At 40.6% G+C, this 27995-nt stretch overlaps 3 protein-coding genes across 4 annotated transcripts; 2 read left to right on the top strand and 1 right to left on the bottom strand.

Moving 5' to 3' along the window:
- The first annotated feature begins 11 nt into the window (after positions 1-11).
- On the top strand, positions 12-23160 carry vps8 (VPS8 subunit of CORVET complex). Its single transcript, XM_037124379.1, has 45 exons — positions 12-177; positions 1000-1068; positions 1563-1693; positions 2179-2275; positions 2698-2730; positions 3000-3054; positions 8180-8304; positions 8470-8556; positions 8671-8738; positions 8822-8975; positions 9085-9144; positions 9566-9673; positions 9980-10060; positions 10296-10466; positions 11311-11385; positions 11856-11891; positions 12167-12257; positions 12659-12705; positions 12798-12887; positions 13237-13283; positions 13482-13704; positions 14144-14233; positions 14670-14721; positions 14844-14886; positions 15017-15089; positions 15384-15503; positions 16042-16113; positions 16363-16482; positions 17147-17203; positions 17427-17509; positions 17787-17871; positions 18086-18184; positions 18552-18641; positions 18790-18836; positions 18969-19113; positions 19347-19436; positions 19711-19896; positions 20011-20092; positions 20237-20319; positions 20559-20639; positions 20863-21032; positions 21220-21388; positions 21530-21583; positions 21733-21813; positions 21995-23160. Exons 1-45 carry the CDS (start codon positions 106-108, stop codon positions 22112-22114), a joined length of 4212 nt encoding a protein of 1403 aa, XP_036980274.1. The 5' UTR covers positions 12-105; the 3' UTR covers positions 22115-23160.
- LOC119033821 (bryoporin-like) lies at positions 3203-6319 on the bottom strand. Its single transcript, XM_037124382.1, has 3 exons — positions 6182-6319; positions 4838-4951; positions 3203-4750 (listed from the first exon to the last, which is right to left on the bottom strand). Exons 2-3 carry the CDS (start codon positions 4903-4905, stop codon positions 4324-4326), a joined length of 495 nt encoding a protein of 164 aa, XP_036980277.1. The 5' UTR covers positions 4906-4951; positions 6182-6319; the 3' UTR covers positions 3203-4323.
- Positions 23161-23360: 200 nt separating the features above from the next.
- On the top strand, positions 23361-27694 carry LOC119033820 (calcium homeostasis modulator protein 2-like). 2 transcript variants are annotated; one of them, XM_037124380.1, is made up of 3 exons: positions 23361-24813; positions 25114-25736; positions 26289-27694. In XM_037124380.1, exons 2-3 carry the CDS (start codon positions 25185-25187, stop codon positions 26700-26702), a joined length of 966 nt encoding a protein of 321 aa, XP_036980275.1. In that variant the 5' UTR covers positions 23361-24813; positions 25114-25184; the 3' UTR covers positions 26703-27694. The 2 variants fall into 2 exon arrangements, with proteins under 2 accessions (XP_036980275.1, XP_036980276.1); XM_037124381.1 differs by lacking the exon at positions 23361-24813 and having other exon boundaries at positions 24853-25736.
- The last annotated feature ends 301 nt before the right edge of the window (positions 27695-27995 follow it).

Here is a 27995-nt window from a genome sequence, read left to right as displayed (position 1 = left end):
TGTGATTAATGTGCTTCCGGTTTGTGAAAGAAACACAGGAGATCCTGGGGAGAAGCTAGGTTGTAGGAGAGCCCTCCGGAGCCCTCAGTCCGTTTAAACCCAGACATGACGGACTCTCCGGACGCCCGCAGCTTGGTGTCTGCTTCCTCTCAGCTCAACCTGATGGAGGTGGACACGGTGAGACACTTAATATACTTACTCTAATGTCATGGCGACTGACAACAGGGAAGATGCAGTCTGTTGTTGACACACTGAGAAGTGTGAAGCTAGCTACTGTCAGGAAGGCTGCTGGGTCTGTTTTGTCATAATATTGAGAGTTATTGAAGCTTTTTGGACAACGTTAGATGACGCCATTAATGTTACTGTTATAAGGCTGCGTTTTGTGACAGTTGTTCACACAGCAGTCCATCACACTGTCCCGAAGGCTGGACGTCATCACGTGATCGAATAGACGTTAACCGTTCAGCGAGACTTTCAACATTATTCAAAGGATTAATGTTAGCACCAGCTGTGTCTCAGACGACAACTTACTGTAATAATGTGTTATCATCTTCAACCAATTTTCATACAGTGAGTGTGAGGTTAGGGACTGTGGTGACACTCTTCGTCCGTGGTGCGTTCAAGTGCAGTCACCTCTTGTTATCACTAAGGAATCCTCGAGCCCTTAATTAGGTCATATTATGCTTTTAGGGGGATTTTCCTTTCATTTATTTTGTTATGTGGCGTTTTTGTGCCTGTCAAAGGTCTGCCAAACATGTTTTTCCTTTACCAATACAATAAAATAATAGTAGCTCAGGCTTATTTTTACCTCAGAGCTTCACAGCTCTGCTCAGGGAAGCTCGCCAACTACTTCAAACAGCAGAGTGTGTGTGGACTGGATGGCTGGTAACTTCTCTTGTTGTAAAGTGGTTTCCGTGGGGTAAAACATATGAAGGATATGCTGGAAGTCAGATAGAGAAACAATCTCAGTTTTCTAACCATCTCTGTTTTGGTTCTCAGATTGACGACAAGGAGTTTGACATTCCCCAAGTGGACACACCTCCCACACTGGAGAGCATCCTCAATGAGGTGAAGTACATGCAACTCTTTGACTGCTACACTGTTTTAATTTATACATTGTTGACAGTAAGATAAGAACATTTTGGAAATCATTTGAATCAGTTCGTCAGAGAGGCTGCTCCATGGAGACCCCTCAATTCATCCGTCACACGTCACACTATTAAACAGTTTGTTTTGTTTTTCTGTATTGCAACTTAAAGTGACTCAAACTCAGTTTTTATTTGCAACCCTGCTGTTACAAAATAATGAATACATTAACTTTTAACCTTATGTGGGACAAAGTTCAGGCTATCCGTGAGGCAGCCTGTATTCTTGTTATTTAGAAGATTATGTCTACAGCATTTGAACATCAGTTTAGGATTAATATATACAACAATGAGACACATAACTGGATTTCCTGAAGTACTTGCTTTGAGTCAATGGTAATGTCATACTAACCCACTACAGATGAAGAGGAGCCTTTATGAGATGTATGTTTGTTTTGTTGCCCTGTGTGTCTGCAGCTGGAGGATGAGGAGGAACCGTTTGTGTTGGAGGACACCTGTGTGCTCAACACTGACAACATGGACGCTCACTCCTGTGACACCTCGTCTCTGGCCAGCTCAGACAGTGGAGACCCAGTACACCTCAAACGGCATGAACACACACATACACACGCACACACACACACACTTCTATTCTGAGGCTGTTATGCTGATAATATAGCAAAATAGTTTGTTTGCTTTACTGCCTAAACTCTAGAAGAAGTCTGATGGTAATTAATTCCCTCTAACTTAACATGGTCATATGCTCAAGGTTATATATTTTTTCTTCAGTCAATTTAATTTCTAACACCTCATTTACGTTTGGGTAGTTTTCTGGTCAGAAAGTGGAAGACTGCTCACACGTGCTGCTGCAGTAACCAAAGCAGCACATGCATCAACAGATACAGATGCACATCCTTACCCTGCTACATCCCCAAGAAGAAGTGACTCGGAGCCAAACAAACAACACAGACACTCAGTATAACTTACTGTTGACGCATACCTTCTTGTCACAGCAAGTACAAGGTAATAAAATTGGAACTGTTTCTTTTTGTACGTGTGTTCTGTGTTTGTGTGTCTGTGTGCGGACATGAAGAAAGAGGAGGACAGTGGATCTGAATCCGACAGTTCATGGGTCTGTTCTTCGACACAGTCTGCTGAAAGGCATCTCTGCACAGATCGTCTCTGCTGCTGTAAGACTGTCACACACACACACACACACACACACACACACACGTACACACGCACACACACACACACACACACACACACACACACACACACACACACAGTGTGCCATTTCTATTTCATAATTGCTGATCATATAATGCATGTTTTTCGCGAGATTCTCTCTGCTTCTCTCATCAGTAGTACAGCTAAAATTATTGGATCATGAATGCAAACTCACTTGATAACTCACTTTAATTTTAATCCAATTCAATTTGAAAATATGGTCATCAGTTGTAACCTTGTATCTCTGCAGGCTTTGTTCTTAATTCAGTTTATTCAGGTCATTTAGGTGACAAGTCTTCAGAATTGTACACTTGTTTCAGCAGACCAATTTATTTAAGATTGTATCCAAGCACGATAAAAACATCTGTATCTTCCCCCTCAGGACAAAGTTGATGCTGGACTACCAACTGCTATAGTGAGTATTACTTCATTCAGCTGAATTGAAAAAGATTTAAGTCAAAGGAAAATTTTGTAACACACTCTGACATTTAATGGCTGACAGTGTGTGCCCTCATGATGCATTTTTATGAATTTAATAATTTCAATAGTGACTATATACTAGAGACATGGAAAATAAGTATATAAATTAGCCTTATTGTTTTTGTGGTGTCTGTTTTGCCCTTCTTCCATTTTCCTTGGTTCCCTCTTATCAGTTCTAAGATGTATATATTTTATTGTGTTCAGACAATGTCAGGTGTGATTGCTGTGGGAACGTCTCATGGTCTGGCCCTGGTCTTTGGTGAGTTTAAACTTCATGATCCTCTTTTTAAGCGCGCACTGGTTTAAATTATATTTTCAGATTTTAGACTTTGTTTTGTTTTTACGATGCAAATACAACACAATGAGTGTAGTTAAAGTCTATGTAGTGTAGTTATGAGTAATAAAACAAGTTTACATTGGCTGCTGTTATAGATTATATTAAAGATGTTTTTATTCAGACATTCTGGTACCTCAACGATAAATATATATACCACAAAAGAAGATCATAATTGCCCTGTTCACATTTGGCAACTGGAGGGGGTCTGTGCAAAAAGACAGTAGCATTCCAGTGAAAACACGGCCATTCATTCAGTTACAGGGTGCTGCCATGAGATGGCGCTTCCCTCACAAGAAACATACCCAGGATTTATACCCATTATACCTAAACTTTATTCTTCTACTCCAGTACATTTCAGAGGCAAATATAACAATTTTATTCCACTACATTTATTTTAAAGCTTGTGTTAGCATCAGACCTACTGGTTACTTTACTTAGTTTATTTATATTTTATATCAATAATCTCAAGTTGTAGCAAGGTTATATCACTAAAGGTTAAGCTACCCAATAGTATATCAAGTTATTAAAATGAGTTCATCCTTATCAAACATGTTAATGCATCAATAGTTATAATTTAAGAATATAACATATATTATGCTGAAATGGGCCATTTGTTCTTTTAGTTTATTCAGTCATGAAAACAAAAACTGAATGTTTATTTTGGTGTCTGCTGGTGGCTGTCGCTCAGGGGTAGAGCCAGCGTCTTGTTATCGGAAGGTCGCTGGTTCGATTCCCCTGGTCTGCATGCCAAAGTGTCCATGGGCAACGTACTGAACCCCAAACTACTCTTGATGTGCTGGTTGGCACCTTGCATAGCAGCCACCGCCATCAGTACATGAATGAATTACTTGCTTTAAGTTGCTTTGGAAAAAAGTGTCCACTAAATGTAAATTTTGTTTGTTTTGGTACATAAAATCAGTCTATGAAGATCTCTCTTTTTGATTAAAATTTCTTCTCATCATCAATCATGCTGATTGGAGCATGTTCTAAATGTAATTCCTTTGAAAACGACGCCTGACATAACCAATATTTAGTGTACAGTCATGCACTCATATTTAGAATATATGGAATAATGAACACCACTTGTGCTGGAGACCAACTTCTTCAATTGCCTGTGTTTCACACATATTTAAACATTTTATTAAAATGACTGTGATCATCTCACATGACTGACATAACAACAGTAGGATGTTAATACATGCCAGTGTCATTGACATCCACCCTCAGGACTGCTTCACCTGAGTCTGACATGGAGGCACTGACAATAATATAGTCTCCCTCATAAGAAATGCAGGAGCCATCAGCCTTCGCTCTTACAAAATTGTTTTCATCTCCATTATACATAATATCATACAGATTGTAGTCGCAGTCGATTCCTCTGTCAAAGATCCCCACAGCAAACCAGTTGGAGTAAAGGTTTCGGTCGTAGGGCACGGAGAACATGACAGCCATGACGTGGCTGTAGTCGTTCAGTTCGGGGTTGAAGAGGTCGTAGGTAATGACGCCGACGGAGCCAGTCGCAGCACCTTCATGCTTGTTGAACATTGCACTGCTGTTGGAGCAGGGACCCACCATGGGTGCCAGAGGCACTTCACAGTAGCCACTCTCAGTGAACACCCTGAAAACAAAGACATATTTTACCGCCTAAAAAATATTTTACCATTTGCTGTTACATAAAACAAGACAAGTAAAATAAGCACCTCACCTTGGATTGGCGAGAGTGTAGCAGCCAGAGTTGTTGTTAATCTCGATGTAGCATTTGCGATGAACCATTGTGATGAGTTGTCGAGTGGCCGCAAGGGAAGAGGCTGGCTGTGAGCTAGAGACAAGACGGCACCACGTTATTTTAGCATCCATGTAGCAATGCAGCAGTTTGTCAGTCTCAGTCCTCTCTACTGATTAATACGTGTTCAGTTAGAGTGTGACAGATGGCTTTCAGTCGAAAAAACATCACGTTACATTGACTGATATTACGAAATGAATGGTGACAAGTCAGGTTCCCCTCCAACCCCCACACTGATAGCTGGAAAATTACAGATGGAGCTAAGACCAAATAGTGATGGCTGTGTCTCACTTATCAAGGTGTGCCATGGCAGTGAGTCAGCATACACCACACTGATTTGTCTAATTATTAATGGCTAATGTTGAGAGGTTTGCATTAACGGTGTGAGTTTATTAAAGTATGCCAGCACACTGGAAAGGTGATCTCTGAGTTGGTGAGCAGACCAAATGAAATGGAAAAATGCCCATGTAGTAAACCAAAGCAGTGATTAAGCAGTTTGTAAAGCATGTGGGGAAGGCAGGACACATTGAACACGTATGACAAGATCAAGGTGGATGAAAGCTGTCTCCAGAAGTCACTTGATGAGCTTAGACCTGATTAGTCTCAAGTCCAAACATGTATTTCTTCATCACTAACTAATTACGCCCATCGTAATATTAACTGTTTGCAAAGGTCAGATCTCTATTGCTTCAGGTACATTAACTAGTTGTAGGGGTGTCACAGGTAACCAGTATCAACAACAACTGTAATAATCAAAACATGAAATAATGATATTGTGTTTTAGTAGACATGTGACAAAAACATCACGTAAATTGTCCAGCGCCTCTTGAATAGTTTGGGTTTCTTCCTGTTTTCAGAAAAAGATGATAGTCACCAAATGTGATTCTTTATCAAAGTCTTTATAACTCGCAAGATCATTCAAGTCCAACATATTTTGGTCCTATGATCTGCTGCTAGTAATAAATGGATCCCAATAAACTTAAGTCCAGTGTAAGGCTGTAACACGTATTCATCACTGTCACATCACTTAAGTTTGGTAATTAGAACAATTGATAGGTTTGTTTTGCTGTTCTTTATTTAATTGTGTAGTATTTACATCAGCTGCCTTGTATTTCTATTTTTATGTTTTCATCTGACTGATAGATTGAAAGGAATGAAACATATGGAAATTAATCTCAACATCAGCCTAGGCCAGTAAAAATGAGGTACAATCACCACTGTCCACTGTCTTAGAGACACACATTATGTGAAAATAGGAGTCTTTACCTTTTGGGATTTGCAGAGTTGAAGAGTTGAGTTGGTGCAGGTCTGAGGCAGGATGTGATGCTCAAGTCACTCTGCACACAAGCTGCTCACACACTGGGTTTTATTGACTTTGGTAATCAGGGCCTTTAGGCACCAGCCAACTCCCTCCTTATCTTCAGTTGAGTATCAGCTCCCTTCTCTGTTCCCGGACCTGGCCAACACATTATCACCACACAGGATTCAATCAGGCTTATTACATCAGTGCATGCTACTGTATGGACCTTTTTTTAAATTTCTAAACCTTTTGATAGTATTTGTTATTTGTCCAGGGCGGGTCTCAAGAGGACAGAGATTCACTGGACTGCTGTGTTCACAGAGTAACTCCACAAAAAACAGAAACACAAATTAATTCACTAGCAATAAAATTTAATTGCTGCAATGTGAACCTTAGTTTCGGTGATACGCCGTCCACCTGGAAGGCAAGAATCAAGACAGTCACCAAAATATCGACTCTTCAGTGCAGGGCTTTGCATACTGTGATTTTATGATCACATAAGCACTGCTCAAAAAATTCACTATCACTATTGTATGCAGAAACACAAACATTACTGTGTGTTCTCTCACTACGTCAAAATGATAAGGGCGATTTGAGCCTTGTGGTTGCTGGTCTCATGTTACATCAGTGAACTGAGCTCAGTTTGTGTGCATGTTGTAGCTTCAAGGATTTGTCTAATAAAATGTTTTTTAATCAGTTCATGAAGGGCAAATTATGTTTTTCATGTATGTATTTAGTAGGTCACGCTGATAACATGCAACAATTAAACGTTACCACTGTTGTAAAAAATCTTACATGTCCACACCCAGAAACACTGTTGGTTTAGAGCTCTGGTACATTCTCTGTTTTTATTCAGGCACTGAACCATTGTGATGACTCAAACTATACTAGATGCTAATAGAGTGCTGTAGCAGTATGTAGCGGTAGAGTCTGACAACACAGAGATTGGTTTGCATTTTTGCACTTCCGGCTCCTTCATCTCAAAGTGGATGGGTCTTTTTAATGAGTTTTACAGGTAAATGCCTGAAATAAGGTCTGTCATTACCACAGGCATACATTTTGTTCATGACATGAAATACATCATTAAATATCCAGTAATTTAATCATATAGCGCTTACGTGTCTTAAAAACGGTGGTTGCTAACAAGTGGCGAAATGAGACTGCAGAAGTTGTCAGGAACAGTGCGCCTAACACAGAGACCCCTCTACTCACTTGTCTTTTTTTACAGGTAGACCTGAGTTGCAGACTATAGTAATTGTGTGGTTAGACAGCAGGTATCATTGGCAGCCTAACTTGAATGTTGTTGAGCTGCAGTTTGGTGATCTAGTTGAGGTGAAGCTGAAGCTCCCCTGAAGAAACTATAAGTCATTTCAAAAGACAACCCTAGACATAATTTTTTTTATTGCATGTTTACTGTTATTTCAGAATTACAGCAATGTCAAAATATGCAAAGAACTGCTGGTCTTCACAAATCAAATCAGTTGATACTGAGATATTGTTTGGGTCTTGACTGGGATGTGATTGGGACTGAGGTTTCAGCAGGGCTGACCCATGTCTCTTTATATTGCTGACATAATGATGCCCCCACAGGAAAAGGTATGAACATCCCTGTCAGATGGGTCACTCATGTTCATTTTCTGTTCAGCCTGACTGCCCGTGAGACATCACCACTCATGTCCATTTTGGTTTGGCCGAGCTACTTTGGTGCATGATGTGTTGTTTGATTTGCAATGAGCAGATTTTTACTGCATCCCCAGCTCTTCATTTGGTGTCGGCGTGTTGTCTTTTGGTATTGATGCAATGTTAGATTTTGTTTATCAAATTTTAAATGTTTTGTTTGACTTGGACTTGAAAACCTTGAGTTTGTCATTTTTTTGAAAATTATTTGACCACCCATACCTTTTTTTAAGATCGGCTATGAGTGTGCTTCACCAGCTTAACGTCCTCTCCATCTTCATCTACAGATACCAACCAGGCTCTACGGCTCTGTCTAGGCTCAAAGGCAACCGGGGCAGAGTTTGGCGCTGTCTCTGCCCTCAGCATCAACCATGATTGCTCACGACTTCTGTGCGGCTTTGCCAAAGGACAGGTATATACTCAGACACACACATATACAATCACAGGCGTTTTGACTGGGTGTTGATTAGAGCTCATAAACTCATACTTTGTGAATTTGTATATCAAAATCCATCTTTACATCTTGTATTGAACCTCGTCTTTCTCTCTTCACCTGTTTATCTGTCTGCATGATTAGATCACAATGTGGGATCTAGCCAATGGGAAGCTTCTAAGAACTATCAATGATGCCCACCCTCCAGGGACAGCTATACTGCATGTGAAGGTACAGACACACACACACACACACACACACACACGTTGGCTAAAAAAGTATTTCACATATACAACCATTATCAAAGAAACATCTTATCTTATCTCTCTGTGCTTGTTTCTCTAGTTCACAGATGACCCAACTCTTGCAGTGTGCAATGACAGTGGAGGATCAGTTTTCGAGCTGGCTTTCAGGTAAATGACTCCGCATTTTAGTCAAACTTTATTCATTTGATTTTTCTTAGATTTGAGATAGAATTGTCTCTGTATGTTTCCAGGAGGGTGATGGGGATGCGGTCCTGTGACTCCCGGTGTCTCTTCAGTGGTTCTAAAGGGGAGGTCTGCTCCATTGAACCTCTACATGCCCCTCAAGACTTCAGAGACCATCCCATCACGCACTACTCACTGCTGGCTATGGCCTCTCTCACTAAGGTATACAAACACATAGCGCGCAGTTCATACCACATACTTAATCCTGTGTCCATCAGCCTACCATTGTGTAAGTTTGTGATGTTTTTGTCTTTTGGTTTTCTTTAACCAGATTCTGGTCATTGGACTGAAGCCCTCGCTCAAAGTCTGGATGACTTTTCCCTACAGCAAGGTGTGCAATTCTGTTTCCATGTTCATCTTGTTAATGAGTGTATATTATCCCCGATATATTGACATGAGTAATGCAGGTTGTAAATCGAAGGGTTATCTCACCCAATGTGCAAGCTAGTTGGCCGTAGTTTTTGTGGTGTGTTCCAATGCAGCTTTTTGAGACACAGGCTACCTGAGGTGACACACCAGTTGCAGGCACTGGGAAAATTTGCATTGATCAGACTCTGTTAGGTGAAACTAGCCACATCAGTACTTAGTATGCATTTATATGCTGCTATTGAGTGTTTATTTCCCAGTGGCTGTTGAAGGCTGGGAAGTGAACTGCACAACCACAACAGTGTCTCGTTGAAGCAGAGTTTCCAGCCTTATTTATTCCAGGTTAATTGACTGCTGATGTGATGTGTTGCCTTTTCTTTCACCAGTCTGATCCGTCCAGTGTTCCTCAGCTGGCCTGGCAGTTTGTTCCAGTACAGAAGACTGTAAACCCGGTCCTGGCTTTTTCCAAAGGAGACACAGTACACTTCCTCCTGGTATCTGCTTTTTTTTTTTTGTTCTTTTTTTTTTCCAGCACTTGAATATTTTGTTCAGATAGTATGATAAACAACATGTAGTTGTAAATTATGGCCTTTTTTCTGCTTCCATAGGTGATCAAAGTAACTTTTGATGTAACCTTGATTCTAGTAACCTTGATTCTTGTGCTCAGAGGAATTTTATTTAATGACGTGCATTACAAATTCACAACATGGGTGCTAAACTGCTTCAAGAGTGTATTCTGAGATAAGTAATGGGTGCAACAGTTTTTTGAATATTCTCTTGTCCACTGCTTTTTGATTCAGGTAAAGAAGGAGGAGACGGGGACCATCCATGTCATTAAACAAAGACAGCTCCACCTCAGCTGTGACATCATCAGCCTGAGTGTAAGTAACTAATTTAAGTCCCACCACTGTGACACCAACAAGCCCTGTGATATTATGAAAACTGTATATTATGTTATGTCAGACCCTCTCCTTTTACCCTTACACAGTCATGTCGTGTAGATCTAAATATACACCCTCCTCCACCTGTCAGTATGGCTTATGTGTAAATAAAGACAAATGTTTGCTGTTTTCTATAGTGCAAAGTGCTTGACTGCTTCTCTTCCTGCCTTTACAGTGGATTAACAGTAGGACCCTGCTCCTGGTAGACAGCCATGAAAAGCTTCAGGTGGTGGACCGGCCCAGTCAGGAGATTTTGGAGACTCTGGATTTGGAGCAGGTGCAACTGGTCTATAACAGCCGACATTTCAAATCGCTGGCCACTGGAGGGAATGTCTCCCAGGCTCTGGTAAGGGATTAGCTGATGCGGGGGGGTGGGGGGATAGCAGGATAACAGGTCATACTGGGTCAGAGGTCAAAACTTTAAACTGGTTATTGATCATAAATACACAGCTAATGTTCAAGTGAGTAGTTATTTGTATACAGAGCTGAGAGAACAACTCTGTATGCAGCTCTGTGTATAGAGCAGACTCATAGGACAGCTTTTGCTTGTCATCTGCATGGAAATTAACATTTGGGAGCCCAAATCACACAGGCTCCTGTAGAGGCAGGGAACACTGATTTGATAAATAACTGCACACTGTTTCCGTGTAGTATTTAGATGGTCTTTGTTTACTATGACTGCAATATTTATTCTGTTGTCTTGGTTCTTAGATTGTAGTACAGGTTCCTTTGATTTCAGAGACTTCAGGGGCTGTAGGAATGTAGAGCTAGTTGAAAACTGAGGTGGGTTCCTGACCTGCTATGGTGGAGTCTAGCCCTCCTCAAAATAACCAAATGCCCCAGAGATGCAGAATGTCTACAGAGGGCATTACACGTGAATTAATTAATTTCACTCAAGATGAAATCAGGGTACCCAGAAGTGGCATCATGTGAGGCACTTCAACAGATTTTGCACATCTGCCTTTGAAGCCATAAATGCCTATAGCCAGTTTGGTTCACACATGCAGTCACACTTTCCAAACACTGTAACCAGACTTGCATGTATACAATCTGTGTCTACTGACAGATTTGGAATTTTCTTAGAGCTGTACTCTCCCATGTGTAGGTTGGCTGCAGTCAATCTGCTGATGCTGATGCACTTTAAATCAATACATTTTAACTGTTTGTCTAACTGTGTGTCTGTCTTCCAGGCTTTAGTGGGAGAAAAGGCCTGCTACCAGTCAGTCTCGAGCTACGGAGGACAGATTGTCTATTTGGGCACCAAGGTACACTGTTGTTTGTGTACATTTGTTCTGTTCTCTCCCTGCACATTGGTCAGTAGTAATTGTTGGTGACCACTTTGAAAGATTATGCTGACTAATGTTGGAATAAGCTTGTAATGCAACACCAAAAACCCCTTGATGTTGATGTTTTACTATGTGGCACCAAGTAAGAAGACAACAATCTGATGTCTTAGCCATGACAATTTTTTCCTCAGTGTATCCAATAAGTATGTAATGATGTACACCAAATTTTGCGATATCACGATTTCCATACATTATGGAAATGCTGATTTCCTGTTCCAGCAGGACTTGGCACCTGCCCACAGTGACAAAACTACGAGTAATTACTTTACTGAACATGGTATTACTCTTCTCTTCTCCAGAGAGGCATACATGCTGAGTTTCTCTTTGAAAGTTAAGTGACTGTGGGCTTCCTGCAGTCTTTAACAGTGTGTTACTCTCTTGTTTTGCAGTCAGCTCACATTATGGCTCTACGGAACTGGAGAGAGGTATGTACAGCCCCTTTCATACATGCACTGTAACTCTGAAAAAAAAAACAGTTTCTTATGTATCCTCAACCAAGCATGTGTTTTATGTGTATTACCTGTTATACTTGTGATAGATAAAAATACTGTGTATCATGTGTAAACTATTTTATTTGCAGTAATGATGATACACTGAGAAATACATTAATATAATCTAATAAGATTTTAGTCATCAGTTGACCAACAACTACTTGCTTTGCACCTGACCAGTGTCCCTCCTCGTCTCTGTCTGTGTCCAGCGTATAGACTGTCTGCTGAAGCAGGAGCATTTTGTTGAGGCTCTCTCTCTGGCCTGGTCCTTCCATGAGGGGACTGCTAAGGCTGTAGTTGGTGGGTATAAGTTGTATTACACATCCTGCAGCGTGTAAAACAGGCCAAAATGTGTTAATGTGTTATCCAAATATGAAAACAAATTTCTGCATTTGGCCTCATCTACCATTATTTGCATGGTTAAATTTGTTGTATAATAAAAGCTACATTGTCAATGAATTATGCCGTCTTCTGATGTCCAATGACAACATAATGTTATGATAGAATTATTGAATTAAAGAACACCTTTAGTGTACAAAATAAAGTACATATACATTTCAGTAGATACATTTGTGGAACAACATTGGTGGTTGCTGACTCAAATGTGAGTCAGCATGCTGTTAATAGAATAGTATTAATACAAAAATCAATTGTGTGACAGATGAAAGTTAGAAGAATAACATGTAACGTGTTTATGCCAGGCCTTTTTGGAGATCCAGTGAAAAGGAAAGGAGTGGTCAGTGACAAGGTAAACAGAAAACCATTGCTTGCTACATTAAATCCATCTACCCTGGACATCTCTGGACATGTTTGAACTTGTACCACTCTTTGTGTCTCCAGATGGTAGAGATCATTTTCCAGTTTACAGAGCATGCTTTGAAGAAGTGTCCTGAACAAGGCAAGATTCAAGTGATGGAGCAACACTTTCACGTAAGTTAACATGCTTTAAAGACCACATCTTACAGTGTCCTGTCTGCCAGAGTCAGCACCCTCATGGCTGACAGTGGACTGTTTCAAAATAGAGAATACACAGTCAGGTTCACAATTAAAAGGACTAACTGGTGAAGCAAACAGCATTATACATGTTTTTACAGTGTAATATTCTGCTGTGAATCCTTGAGTCCTTACATTCATTTGGATGGCTCCTTACACATACCAATCCAAGTACACCCCCTCATGGCAACATGATGATAGGAATGGAAAGGAAAATTCTGACATGGTGTCAATAAATAGTTTGTTTGAAACTCTTTCTCTCTCTGTCTCTCTGCGGTGTGTTCAGGATGTGGTTCCAGTCCTGGTTGATTACTGCCTGTTGCTACAGAGGCCGTAAGTTTATACACATTTCATAGATACTCACAGCTAGCAAATTTTCCTGCTTCAACAAGTCAAAATGTCTGCCTATCAGGTTAAAGTTCTAGAAACCATTTTTTGCTGTCACATAAGTATTAATTGAATTATCATTAATTCTAGTGCAGTAATCTACAAAAATTAGATATGGGTTTCTGTGTGTTTGTGTGTCTCCAGTGACCTGCTGTTTAACCAGCTGTATTCTCGGCTCGTGGAGAACACGGTTGCTAAGGGCGTCTTCCTGGAGTCACTGGAGTCATACATTGTAGCTGACCGACTTGGTCACCTTACCACACCAATCATGAAGGACCTTCTGGCCCATTACCAAAGCAATGGCATGATGGACAGCCTGGAGAGATGCATTGTCCACCTGGATATCACCAGTCTGGACATACAACAGGTGAGTGACTGTGTGGCTGTGTAAAGAACGACTGTATGGTAAGTAAATTATGCTGCTCCAGCAGTCAACAGTAGCTGGAATAATTTGCTAAAACAGATGCAAATGTCAAACAATCTCTTCAGTTGATGGTTGGCTTCCCTATAATTGACTAGCTGTAAATCATTAATAATATATGACACATGTTGGACATTTTTCCATAAGAAAACTGCCAGCCAGAGAACTGTCAGCCACTAACTTGATCTATATTCAGTGCAAAATGAGAATATGTTACATCAGGTGTTAAAAGAACAGATGAAGTGAACATAAACTAATTAGCACAAATTGCCATGTTTATTTTAACTGTGGAGCTCCCATCTGTTACTATTCAGCAACTGAGCCGACAAAATCCAACCCATAGTAATTAATACTTTTTTATGTATTTGTGTGTGTGTTTTTGAAGGTGGTTCAAGTGTGTTGGGACAACCAGCTCTATGATGCCATGATCTACGTTTTCAACAGTGGAATGAATGACTACATCACACCTATGGAGGCAAGTCCTTTTTTACAAAATGATGTGCTTCAATCAATGAGATGACTTTCATTTCAGTTAAATTTAAGACATTTAAAAAGAACTGAGAGAATAGGAAAAATCTGATCAAGTTTAATGTCCAGCTCACCCACACACTGATGCTATGGTGTGCTAACATTTACATGTATGATATAACATAATATGTTATATATGGCAACATTTCTTTTCAGTGATACTAATGAAGTGCAAATAAACATTGCACATTGTGTAGGTGTTGTTCCGTCAGCAGCAGGGGGAAATATATATTACAGTCCATTGTAATCTTTAATGTTACTCTTACCTGTCCAGCAGAAAGCACTTCGGCATTAGTCTGCAAACATTTCTCTATCAACATTTAGACCCTGAGAAATAATTGATAACTTTACCCTCTATGTTGTCTCTCACATTTGTATTGTAGAAACTCTTTGCTGTGATTGGTTCACCAATTAGAGAGGGGAGAAGTCTAACAGGTAAGGCTGGAAACAAGTCCCCCAAAAGTTCATTGCACCAAATATTTCAAGCATCTCAGTGGTTCAGAAAGTTGGAAGAGCATATTTGAGTCTTTAATTCTGTTCCTTTTCTTCATGGACAGAAGAGGAGGTGATAATGGGAAACAAACTTCTGGTGTACATAAGGTGAATTCACACAGATGACAGTTTATACCACAGTCCATAAGTTTGTGCAGCTGACATACCTTATTGCAAAAAGTTTGGGGGTTTGAAGTAGCTGTTACCAACCGTGTGTGCATGTGTGCATTTTCTTTAGCTGCTGTCTTGCTGGAAGGGCATATCCACTGGGAGACATACCTGAAGACCTTGTGGTTCAAGTAAAGAACCAGGTATGTCGATTGTGTATGTTATACTGTATAAACAAAACAACAAAATTCTAAAACAGTGTAACTGTACTTTTCACAAGTATGTGTGATGATAAAAAAAGCTATTTTTAGGATTTTACGTCGTTGTTGAGCATTAAAAGTACAGCTAGTTGAATGTGTTGAGCTGAGAAGTGAGAGGCTGATGAGAGATAACACCACTGTTATGTCATCTGAAGAAATGTAACTGTAGTCATTAAAAGGAATCCTTTATGCACTTTGTTTTTGGGCTAATGCAGTGTCTTTGCGTGTGCATCTCAGGTGTATGAGTTTCTTATCCGTCTCCACTCAGCCGACTCATCAGATGAGGAAGAGGTTTTTCCATATATTCGTACTCTCCTCCACTTCGACACGCGGGAGTTCCTCAATGTCCTTGCCATGGTGAGATCTCTTCATATCATTTAAACATGCTGGTAAATGTGTGATTAGTGTGATGAAAGACACAACAATACACTGACTTTTAACAGCTATTTTCATTTTCATTGTCATAACAATATATCAAATGAAAAAGTGAAAAAACTATGCGACAAGATGAATCGTTTGAACCTCAAGTACACATAATTATCAACCTCGTCTGCAGCTCCCCTCAGCTAAATGGAGCCTTATAGTGATTTATAGCTCATTGTTTAGCGGCCCGGCCCGCAATTTTATTGTTAAGGTTCACTCTCACTGCTGTCATAGTCTCGTTTTAGGCTGTAGCAGGCAGCATTTTACCACAAAGAAGCTCTAATGACCCACTGTACTCTGACTGTAAAGCACCAAATGGAAGACAGACACAGTTGGTGAACATTAGTGTTTTGCAGCTTTGAGCCATAGTTTCCCTCAGCAGTTGGTTTTCATTCTCCACCTTATAAAAATGAAATGTCACAGATTGAATTAATAGTTTTTCCTGTCATTTAATATTTGGTTTTCATTCTAGACATTTGAAGACTTTAAGAATGACAAGCAGGCTCTTGAGTACCAGCAGAGGATAGTGGACATCTTACTACAGGTAAAAAAAAATGACAGAAAACTTCCATGTGTTGCATTTGTCCCACATACTTTTTGACAGTGCATGGAGTAGCATGGAGGATAAAGAGAGGCTTGGTAGACACTAGCCATGGTCCCATAAAATGTCAAGTAAATTTAAAGCAAAAATTTGGAAGTTTGCACAAAACAAAAAAAACTGTTTGTACAGTGTTTATTTTCTCTGTGTTTTTATCTTTTCATTGATGATTAATATATCTTTCTGGTTACCTAGGTGATGGTTGACAACCCAGACTTTACGCCTTCCCAGGTGGGTGGGCTCTTCACCTTTTTGGCTCGCCAGTTGGCCAAACCAGACAACACGCTTTTCGTGAACAGGAAGCTCTTTGATCAGGTAAATATTCCTCAAAAGTCTTCAAGTCATCAAGGATCATATTATCCCGATAGGTAAAGGTGCAGGGTCTGAATAACTTTGCAAATGTCAGTGAAATAAATCTCTCTCACTTTCATGTACATATTATTGCAAACAAAAGCAGAAAGAGCAGTTTTTGTGGTAGAGAGACATCCCGGATGGTGCCAGGCAGTTTCTCTAAGAAACAGAGAGGCTGATGGTATGTTAGGACTACAGCTTTTAGACAGAAAGCTCAGCTGCTTTTACACGTCACTCTCAAACAAGGCCTTGTTGTCTGCACACCACTAGAATCTCAACCTTGACAAGACAGCCACTCTTCCTTCCGGGGAAGGCATTTCCTATTCATAACGTCTCTCATTAACAATGAAGCCTAGCTGGTGTCTTGGAATGTGGTTTCACAGGAAGACCACCTGTCCTCACTGTGAAGAATATTTACTGTGAGAATATGTGGTATAAGTTTGTATACTAAAACAATCACAGTCATATTGTCAAATTGTTATTCACTGTCAAAGACGTATGTTTGGTCTCCTTCACTACCCCCTCATCCATTATTTTGTCACATCAGCACATCCCATGTGGCAGTATTTCTTAGAAATATCAACCTGACACCCCTCTCCATTAATCTTTGGTCTTATTGTCTTTTCAGGTGCTGGAGTTCCTGTGTTGCCCAGACGATGACTCCCGACACACTGAGAGGCAGCAGGTTCAGCTAAAAATTAAAATAATCTGCTATTAAAGTCCTATACCAAATATTTGAAAATAACAGATACAATCCTGTTTTTTATTAATGCATGAGAAATCATTCTCTAATCATAGTGACAGTCACAGGGAACATTTTTCCACATTTAGCAATTTGACTTTTCATACGTATTGTACACTTTTTAAATGTGTATATAAATCTGGTTTTTATTTTGACTGGTGTGTAGGTTCTGTTGGAGCTGCTGCATGTCGGTGGTGTGGTCCAGTTTAATGAAGAAAGGCTGCTGGCTTTGGCGGAAAAGGCCAAGTTGTAAGTAGCCAAGTGATTATTCCTGAGAGTCTGTCCCTAAGAGTCAATATAAAATATTGATTAGTGAAGCTTTAGATTTAAAAAATACTCATATTTACAAAAGTCTCTTATCTTATGTATCCAGACAGTCTCACAGTGCTGCTTTACATTGGTTTCTCATGTCATTCAGACAGTTTTAAAATGACTCTCTGTGAAAACACCATAAATGGCAATATGATTCAGTTATTTTAGCAACTTATTTATTCTAAGATATGTTTGTCTCCCTCTTGCCCCCCAGCTACCAAATCTGTGAGTTTCTCTATGAGAAGAAACATCTGTATGACAAGATAATTGACTGCTACCTGAGAGACCCTCTCAGAAAGGTAACATATATTTAGATTCATATCCATATAAACATCGATTTGGTCAATATATGTTAAATTTGTATCTGCGTTTTTGTGTATGCTGATTTACGTGTGATTTTTTTACAGGCAGCTGGGCTGTGTGGCTGTTGTTTCTTTGCTTTGAGTGTTGAAGAACGTAGAAGGTAACCCTAACCCTAACCCTGTAAATAATTGAGTCTTGTGTGTGTGTCAGGGGGAGATCTTCAGCTACATCCACAATCTGTTGTCCATGCCTGGCTATAGCCCGGAGGAGAAACAAACAGTCAAGGAAAAAGTACTGCAAAACATGCAGGTCGGTACATAACGGAATGACATTCACATACCTTTACCCCTATTGCATTACTAATGTGTTGTTTGTCTTTTTGCATTTTAAGTGTAACTTAAAAGTTACACAGAGGTTTGGCTAAAGTGTCTCTACTCTGGAAATTCCAATAATGCTGAAAAAGTGGGATTTGGTTCCCCTCTAACTATAGTAATTAATTTACGTAGTTGTGTAGCATAACGCAGGCTCACGATGACTGAACAAAGTCATGTAGTGTATCAGGCGTGATTTTACAAAGGCAAGGACTCACATGAAGGGAGACATTCTCTGGTTCTCAACATGTCTGTTGTCCGCTATACTGTGTTTTCATACAAACCTATACTATATATTTTCACAGGAGCTGGTGACCCTTGACCCCAGTAAGTTAGCCGACTTAGTGGTGTTTCACTTCGTAGAAGAGGTGCAGCAGATCATCTCTGAGTTTCAGGTAAGGTCAAAACAAATGATGATGTCACGATAAATCTTCTTCATCTTGTAATATTACACTATTTTGGCTGCATTCATCACAACAAAACAGTCTGGTTGGACTGTTTAATGTCTCCAACTGAATTTCTTAATTTACTCTTTCTCTCTAGGATGACGAGCTGCTCTACAAGTTTCTCAGCTGTCTCCTAGAGCCACGGTACAGTGGGCATCCTGTTCTAATAATACTTCTGCTAACTCATTTCTACATCTTATACATTTGCCTCTTGTCCTCCCTGTTTATTTACTCCCATTCTTAACTTCTTTAACTTTCATCTGCTCTGTTATACAGAGAGGTTCATCATCCGGGGACCATGCTCCTACTGGAACATGACCTCCATGAGCTCCTGTTGGACTTACTGTGCCGCTTCGCCCCCCAGAACCTGCTGAGCTTCCTCCAGACCTCCCAGCACTACAGATTAAAGGAGGCCATAGAAGTACTATCTGCTACACTCTGACATGTGCATTTCATGTGTTTGTGTATATGACGACGTATTTTCCATATGACAAGAAAGATGCGTTACCTCTCAAAAGTTTGGGGTCACCATGAAAACTCACATTTTGATTAATCAAATAAGTTGCAAAATTGCTCACTGTATCAAAGAATATGCTAACAGCCATTATTTTGAGAACAGCTTACCTTACTCTTTTTCCATGTCTTTCTCTCTAGATAACACAGAAGTATCACCACAATGAGGCTACAGCTTATCTGCTGGAGAAGAAGGGAGATACTCAAGGAGCGTTTGATGTCTTGTTAGAGGTAACTACTAAACACCCAGGGGATAATTGTTTATTAGATCAGTTAATGAGCTAATTATTCATATTTACCTCTCTTGCACATACTGATATCCACTCATACCTGTGTGCATTTGGATGTCACTTTTAGTTGAGGTGTAGAAATAAAAATTCATATAAAAATACTCAGTATTATTACAACAAACTGTACCTAAATACAGTCGGACTAAATGTTCTGTACAGTTGCTGTGTTATGTGGCCTTCATTGTCACAAACATGTTTTTATAATCTCTCTGAAGACACTGAAGGAGAAACTGAGTGTCCTCACTGCTGAGAGTGACAGAGAAGTTGAAGAAGAAGAAAGCCATGATGATGAGGAGAAGACTGACAGTGAATCCACGCTGACAGGAGTAAAGGATTCACTGAATGACATCATTGCCTTGTGTCATCGAAGCTCTCCGAACCTCGACCAGCAACAGAGAGAGGTAGTGGTGTGTGTGTGTGTGTGTGTGTGTGTGTGTGTGTGTGTGTGTGTGTGTGTGGGAAGGTCCAGGGGAGCTCTCTAGCTACTTAATCATGGCTTTTTTTCCCTCTCACAGGTCCTTTGGTTTCCACTTCTGGAGACCATGATGAATTCTCAAAGACAAGGGAAAGGACTTGGTGCCAAACACACATTTGAGGGTAAACAAATACACAGTTGTTTGTATGACTACACAGAATGGTGCCAAATTAACGTTGCACTACCTAAAACAGTACGACAAGCCCTTGACAATGAAATGACAGTGGTGACGGTGCTGATAATGAAGTTGATGTTATGTTTCTCAGTGCTGAAGGAGCTGACGATGAAGGTTCTCAACTGTATGAGCAGCTTCATTTCTCTTCCTGCTATCATCCAACAAATTCTACAGGTGTGTATTTGTGATTTTCTGCCGTGTTTCTGAATAACTCATTCTTCTTAATAATATACAGTCAATGTCTGTAGAAGTAAACATTTAAAAAAGACATTAAACCCTGTTTTAGTTCTGTGTGTGTTTCTGTGTATTATATGACACAGATATTGGACAGAATGTAAGTTTGTTGATGAGATTACCATTTGTACTGTACGCTTCGTATTCATGACATATGACGTGGCCCTTGTGTCTGTCAGGACCCGGTGTATGGGACAGGGAAGCTGGCAGAGATTCAGGGTCTCATTCTGGGTATGCTGGACACATTTACCTACGAACAGGTAAATCATCATGTGGTCGTGGGTCTGTGTTATGTGGCCCCTTTAGCTGGCTGATGAGGTTTGCGTTTTTGGCATGAATTGTAAATACATTAATCCTGATGCTTGACACTTTTTTTTGTTATTGACAAACATATTCACATATGCAGTAAAGAAGTGCATTTGCAATTGACATGATAGAATAACAGAGTGGTCTTTAATAATAATAATGTTGTTTCTGTTTTAGACTTTACTTGAGACAACCACCAGTCTTCTAAACCATGACCTCCACTGGTCCCTGGCTCACCTACGGGCTGCAGTCACAAGGGGACTCCACCCCCGACAGGACTACTGTAATATTTGTCTCCAGCAATACAAGAGGAGGCAGGACTCTGCTGAGGAGATCATTGTGTTCAGGTAACTCACAGTGGGGGTGTTAAACTCCTGAGCAAGGGTGAAGACCCAAATGACACAGAAACAGTAAAGTGTTCAAACAAACACAAGATACACATACACCATATATATGTTCCACTTTATTAACTTGATTATTCAGATACCTGAGATCTTTACAGGTGCTAACGTGTTTATGTCTGTGCCTTGTCAGCTGTGGCCATCTGTATCACGTCCAGTGTCTGCAGCAGAAGGACTGCGGGTGGGCTGTTGCCCCAGAGTTGCAACAGCGGTGGAGCTGCTACAAGTGTTCATCCAGCAAAGGAGGAAGAGGCGGGACTTCTTCTGAACCAAAAAGAGGCCGCAGCACGTCCTTGGCACAGGTGTGTAAATCACCACAAGCTCTGATCTATATTCACCCTTCACCAGCTCTTTTACACTCCAACATGTATGAAAAAAAAAGTACACAGCAACAGTAGCTAACTGTCATGACACAGCCCGCTCTGTCTTTCTCTCTGTATCAGACTCGTGTTACGTCAGTGCATCATGATGCAGGAGCAGAGGCTGACAGAAAGAAGGTAAAATTTTATCAGATCCCAGAATGCTGTGTTTACATTTACACATGACACCACAGTGAAGACAGGTGGGGGGGGCTCGCTATCTTTGTATCTGCTGAGGAATATTTCTGTTTTGACAACATTTTATCTGGTTCTTGGTCGTGATCCAGGTGTTTGTTGAGGCAACATTGGACCTTCACCAGGAACAGTCCTGGGATCAGCTACGCTGTTTATACCGAGGACCATCCAGGGTAATGACACCGTCTCTCTGTAGCAGCTGGAGAGCCTCCTCATTTACGTTACTTGATAGCACACAAATAGCAAAACAGATCACATCAGAAATTCTTAGTAGCTTTGTCAGTGACAAGACAAATAATACACTGTTGCCACAAATACTAAACATTTTCTCATTTTCTCTGTTGATTTTTTCAGCTATCCATCCTTTCAGAACTGTCTCACAGCAATGAGAAACCAGGACTTCTAATTACAGCCCAACCAGGATCAGAGAATTTCCAACTTAAACTCTCTCCTCCACCTCTGTTTGAAGAGTGAAGGATAAATGTCCATTAATCGTCTAAACGTCAGTGGCATTGATTAAAGACGTTCAGCTTTCTTCTGATTTCCTGCACTCCCCTGACTAATCAAGATCAAAGTGGACTGATGTTTTTTGTTTGTTTTTTTTTGCTGCTTTTGATATCGTAACACTTCTTTTGAAATGCTTATGTTAAAACAGAGTGTTTTAATTTTGATCACATTGAGTCACGAGCAATTCAACGGAATGTAGCTTTGATTTCATCCTTTGTACAACAGCTGACTGAACCATCCTGGTTTGCATATTGGTTCCGGAAAGTCAAAGGTGGATCCCAACGTTACCGCAAAGAAAGTCGAAACATGTATTGATACTGAATGTTTATGTGCAAGCAGTAAAAAGATGCTGAATGCCTCTTATTTCTGCACATTATTATGAGACACTAATAGCTTGATAATCTCGTGAATTTGTCAACTTGTAATTGACAGTGATTACATCTGTTGACAGATGCAGCATCTCAAGAGTTGTTTTCTGTGTGATAAAACTCCCGTCATTTACTTTGTTCTAGAGAAGTCATCCGGAGAAAATTAGGAGTAGTTGGGATGTCCAAAAGAGGTTATGTATTTTTTGTGTCATTTTATGAATTAAGAGAGGGTAGTTTTTGTTTTTAAATTTAAATTAAATTCATCCTTCCATTGCAGGACTTATACAAAACAATACAATGATTTAGTCGCAAATGATGACCTTGGATTCTGCGGTGGGCTAAACGAATTTTCTTGTTTTAACATTGTGTAAATTTGACCTTTTTACTTGATGTTGATCAATGCAGCAGATTAAATCTGTTTGTGGGTGTTTTTTAGTGAAATGCACATTGGATGCACCTCCTTCAGTGTTTACGTCTGCAGGCTTGTTTCTTTACATTTTTTTTTTTTTACCAAAGGACCATGTTTTCCAAAAGTTGATTCAAGCAGGAGGGTTTCTTCTGGAAGAGGTCTGTTGCAGTCACAAAGAGAAAAAAATGCTGCTTTATTAATCATGGATGCATGAAATAAATCCTCCAGTTTCTGTATCTTTTCAGTTTCAGTATCTATTTGTCTATTTTCTCATTAAAACAAGCTGTGACCTCGAAGGGAGAGACACTTTTCATCTTTTAGCTAATGCAGACACACCCACTGCTGCTGTGATTAATTTACTACCAATTTACCAAACAAATAAATATATAAATATATATATTCTTATGTGCTGATAAGTTGATTTGGTCCTGACACAGAGTTCATTTGGCAGGCTCTCGTATTTTTGCAGAAGCTCTTTTTTTTTCTCTTCGTCCTGTGCCTCGGTGGTTATACTTTCTGTTAATCTAAGGGGTTTCTATCAGTGCCTGTTTCTGTTTTGTTCTCTCTCCCCTTCCCCATTTGATTATGCTACAGCTTTTACTTCCTCTCCAGTTCTTCCCTTTATTTTGTTTTTTTAATGCATCTCATAACAGCCAACACACCGTCTCAACTCTCATGAGCACAACAATCTGAAATCTGAGCAAAATCAATCTGACCCACCAGCCCGATCAGCAAACAGACGTGGTGAGGCACGCCGGTTTTGCTATCCCGCGTTCTAACATGGACTCTGCTTCCTTTGAATTACATTTTTCTTGAGTATGACCAGCTGGTAGGAAAAATGAGTCTTCCTGTAGGAATAGACTCAGATTGAATCAATCCCAATCTTTATCTATTTAAAGACAAGGGCCTGAAATAGAAAAAAATACATCTGTATTCCTTACTAAACAGAAAAATACAACCATACACCTTCTGATTTCCAAGACGAGCTTAACTTCCTCATTAACTCATCATAAAACCCTGGTCTGTCTTTGTAAATCTCCTCTGGTCTGGTTGAAAATAAATCCCCAATTAACAGAGTGAAATGTGAAAATATTTCAGCTCTAAACGCGCTCGTCTGCTGCACATCTCCTCAGTCCCCACCCGCTGGGTGGTGTTGTCCGCAGAGTCACAGTCCTGTTCAGGGCTGCTGTAAATCACCTCCATACTGTCTTCAGTCTATGTTCTGACTTCAAACTCAGTCTTTGAACCCCCTCACACTCTGGCCACATTCTGCAGATTAAACCTTTAATATAGCAACAAACAGCTATTCGCTATGTAAAGGTAAAGTGGATTAATGAAGTCCTGAGCAGACATTAAAGTTACGCTCCCCCTGCATGCATTGTAATCTGAGTGTAACTGAAAATAAGACTCAATCAACCGTATTCATTAAAGAATCATACACTGCAACTTTAAAGACAATGTGTTTCAAAACTGTTATTGGAATTCTGATTTAAACTAAATCTGCATCAATCACTATCCTCAAACTCAGTTTAGCAGCATACTGAGTACTCAGGTTTCTGATGTATGATTCATGCAGACTCTCAGTTCAGGGGCAGCCCCGCTTTGTCAGAAGCTCTGCCCTGTGGTTCTGCAACAGATGTTTTCACTTACAGATCTTCTTTCACGCGGGAGGAAACTAGAGGGCAGTTCCTGACTGTGAGTCATCACTGGTGCCCCGGCTGCTAACACAGACACAAAAAGAGGGACCTCTCTCTTCAGTCTCGCATGTATAACGTGTTGAAGTTGGACATATTTTCACAGTTTTTTTTCCCTCCGATGCTGTGCGCTGGGTGTTTTTAATGGATTATAGGGGCTGAGTCACATGTCCCGCCTCAGGACACTGGCAGAGCGTGAGTTTGAATAGCTTCATTCTTTGGCGAACATTTGTTTTCAATCAAAGTGTGGATTGTTATTTAAAAAACAAAATGAAAAGTTCAAACTGAGTGTTTTCGACAGTCTTCCGCTTCTTCTCTTCATCGATTGCCATAAGAATGAATTAAGTGTAACGCTCATTTCCTGTATGTAAACCTAAAACAATCCATTCATTACATAAGTGTTGTTCACACCAACAGTCAGAGCAGTGTGTTTGAAACACACGTTTCTGAAAAGCGCTCAGCTTCTTATGTTTTTCTCTTTGCTTCCTCCCGCAGCCTGACATTGTAAACCAGACCCACAGCTCTTCACTTCAGTTATTCTCAGTCAAAAGACAAAACACCTCAACATGGCTGCTGCTGCACTCGTCACAGAGAACTTTAAGTTTGTGTCCCTCTTCTTCAAGAGCAAAGATGTGATGATCTTCAACGGTCTGATCGCTCTGGGAACGGTGGCCGGCCAGACTGCGTACAATGTTTTTGCCTTTCACTGCCCATGTTCCTCTGGGAGGAACTACCGCTATGGCCTGGCTGCCATCGGTGTCCCAGCACTGGCATTTTTCCTGGTGGGAATAATGATGAACAAGAACACATGGGACCTTGTGTCCGAGTGCCGGCTCAGGAACTGCAGGAAGCTGTCGGGGGCTGCTGCCTTTGCGCTGCAGGGAACCATCATAGGTCGAGCCGTGGTAGCTCCTTTAACGTGGGTGGTTATCTCTCTGTTGCAGGGCCAGGCGTACACATGTGCCCTCAGTGAGTTTGTTAACTCGAGTACACTGGTCGGTTTTCCCAGTGATCAGGGGTCAGAGGTCATGGCGAAATTCCCGTGTAAAGAAGATGTTCCGACAGAGGTGCGAGTCTTCTGGCCTGAAATTGAGCGGCAGCTGAAATATGAATCTCAGGTACTGGAGCACTTTAACTTTTGTTTTTGTCACACTGGTCTTGTTTAGTTATATTAGCTCCGCCCAAATAGGAAATGTAAAATGGTAACGAGGAAATCAACTAAGGAAACCTCACTTCCACTGTGGCATGTTATGTACCCGTGACAGCTCAGTCAGGCTGCAGACCCGAAAGCACAGCTGAGGCAAGGTGAAGAAACAAGTGAATCAAAGCAGCAGGTTAGGATTAAAAAAAACAAAAAACAAACAAGGCATGAGGACGTGAAGACTGGATTACTATAGTAGTAGTGGCAGAAAAGATAGGCTGGCAGAGAGCTCCAGCTGAGGCCTGAGGTTGAAGTCTATTTACTGCAGAGCTGATGAGGGAGTCGGATGTGGAGGTCAGGTGATGCAGTAAGGCAGGAACACAGCAGGACTGGAAGAGAAGGGTGCAAGAAGGAGTATAAACCAGCTTCTGCCATTGATTACTATTCTGACATTTGTGTAAGAAGATATTAATATGCTAACGACAGAACCTGAACATGTTTGACCTCAGCACTCTCTCATCTTTTGCAGCTGATAGGCTGGCTGCTGGTGGCAGGAACCTCTGTGGCTGTGTTCCTGATGCTGTGCATGAAGCGCTGCACCTCTCCTCTGGGTTACCTGCAGGAGGACTACTGGTCCGAGTACCGCTCGAGTGAAAAGGCCCTCTTCGAGCGCACGGCAGCCGTCCACGCCCGCCTCCTGGCCGCAGAGAACATAAAGAGCTTCTTCGGCTTTGTGGCACTGGACAAGGATGAGAAGGAGCAGGCGGCTGAGTATCAGACCGCCACTCCCATCTGCAGCACTAACTGGAACAGAGTGACCGGTGTCTACCTCTACAGGGAGAAGAATAAGCTGCCGCTGTACAGCAGGCTCAACAAGTGGGCCACATACAACCAAGAGCATAATGAGGAGGCAATGGAGAAAGAGATGGACATGATCTACTGATGGTAGACTTCTGGAAAGATGGTCGTTATCTACCCTGAGATCAGATGAGGGGATGCAGAGTGTAACCCCTGTGGGAAGCGCACGGTCTAGGTTCACATTCGTGGAGTTCCCAGTCACAACCGGAGCAAGTCACTGTAACATAGACAATATTTTGAAGTAGTTACATAATGATGCCTTGAGATTTTTTTTTTTTTAAGGAGAAAATTTACGTACAGGAGGTTAACCAAGTGTTTACAAAGCTGGGATGCTGTGTCAGACATGAAGAAGCACAAAACACAATCATTTGTGTGGTTTTTGGAAGTATTCCTGAAGCTCATGTGGTGTCAGTAGATCCAGGATGCCCCTTTTCATACCCGATCATGTGACTTTCTATGTTTACCTGTAAAAGGTGTTTTTGGAACATGACCGACATTTCCCAGTCTTTTGTTGCTCCTGTCCCAGCTTGTGTAAAATGTTCTGCTTGCATCAAATTCAGAATAAGCATATTAACAAAAGACTTTGTCTTACACAGAATCCCAACTCTGCAAGGAGGGTAAAGAAGTTCTCAGGATGCCACAGAAATATCCCACCTGCATATTTGTGTAGACATCTGTTGTCTTTGTCACTGACATATTCTGAATTAATAATGATCAAATGTACCTCCTTTACTCACTTCCAGTGCGATCTAAGATATAAAACAAAATTCCATCAATTGGAAGTTGCATTGATGTGGTCGGTCATTTTTCAACAGATTCTTATTTAGGAAAAAACTGTATCTAAAATACACCCTCATTTATAGCTGGTATCAATGTTTGTTTTGTTTTGTTCCCATAATGTTTTTGGTCAAGTGACAAACCAAATGAATATTCTATATTGCAGCGTGTTTGCTTTGAAAGAAAGAGCCACCATAATTGCATTTGTGTGTTTGGATGTGTCTCTGTAGCGTTCTTGCAGTGTTCTGTATATGCTAAATGTTTTTCAAGTGCTGCACATGTGTTCTCAAATTGATGAAGATGTTTTCTTAATCTCCTTGTGTTTTGTGTCTTTGCACTTCTTTTCTTCCGCTGCAGAGCAGCGAGCTCTCAGGGTCACCACACACTCTGCTAAATACTGTAGACATGCATCCATATAATGAAAACCTTTACTCAAGGTCAGAATTAAATGTCGTAGCCTAGTTTCACATTTCGTAAGGTGGATAGTGAATATGGATTCGGGAAATTTTATATGAAGGATGAAGAGGTTGACTTTTAAACAATTTGAATATATTGGCCAAACACTATAAACACACACACACACACACACACACACAAAAAC

The sequence above is a fragment of the Acanthopagrus latus genome, chromosome 15 (genome assembly GCF_904848185.1).
Source record: "Acanthopagrus latus isolate v.2019 chromosome 15, fAcaLat1.1, whole genome shotgun sequence".
NCBI classification, from domain to species: Eukaryota; Metazoa; Chordata; class Actinopteri; order Spariformes; family Sparidae; genus Acanthopagrus; species Acanthopagrus latus.
This window is presented reverse-complemented; position numbering and strand designations above follow the sequence as displayed.

What these genes read in the sequence shown, in the direction of transcription:
- vps8 (XM_037124379.1), top strand. Translation starts at nt 106, where the DNA reads ATGACGGACTCTCCGGACGCCCGCAGCTTGGTGTCTGCTTCCTCTCAG. An exon ending in GCGGCTTTGCCAAAGGACAG is followed by an intron (nt 8,305 to 8,469) that starts GTATATACTCAG and finishes CTGCATGATTAG; the next exon opens with ATCACAATGTGGGATCTAGC. An exon ending in ACAGGAAGCTCTTTGATCAG is followed by an intron (nt 16,483 to 17,146) that starts GTAAATATTCCT and finishes TTGTCTTTTCAG; the next exon opens with GTGCTGGAGTTCCTGTGTTG.
- LOC119033821 (XM_037124382.1), bottom strand. Translation starts at nt 4,905, where the DNA reads ATGGTTCATCGCAAATGCTACATCGAGATTAACAACAACTCTGGCTGC. An exon ending in TACACTCTCGCCAATCCAAG is followed by an intron (nt 4,751 to 4,837) that starts GTGAGGTGCTTA and finishes CTTTGTTTTCAG; the next exon opens with GGTGTTCACTGAGAGTGGCT.
- LOC119033820 (XM_037124380.1), top strand. Translation starts at nt 25,185, where the DNA reads ATGGCTGCTGCTGCACTCGTCACAGAGAACTTTAAGTTTGTGTCCCTC. An exon ending in AGCTGAAATATGAATCTCAG is followed by an intron (nt 25,737 to 26,288) that starts GTACTGGAGCAC and finishes CATCTTTTGCAG; the next exon opens with CTGATAGGCTGGCTGCTGGT.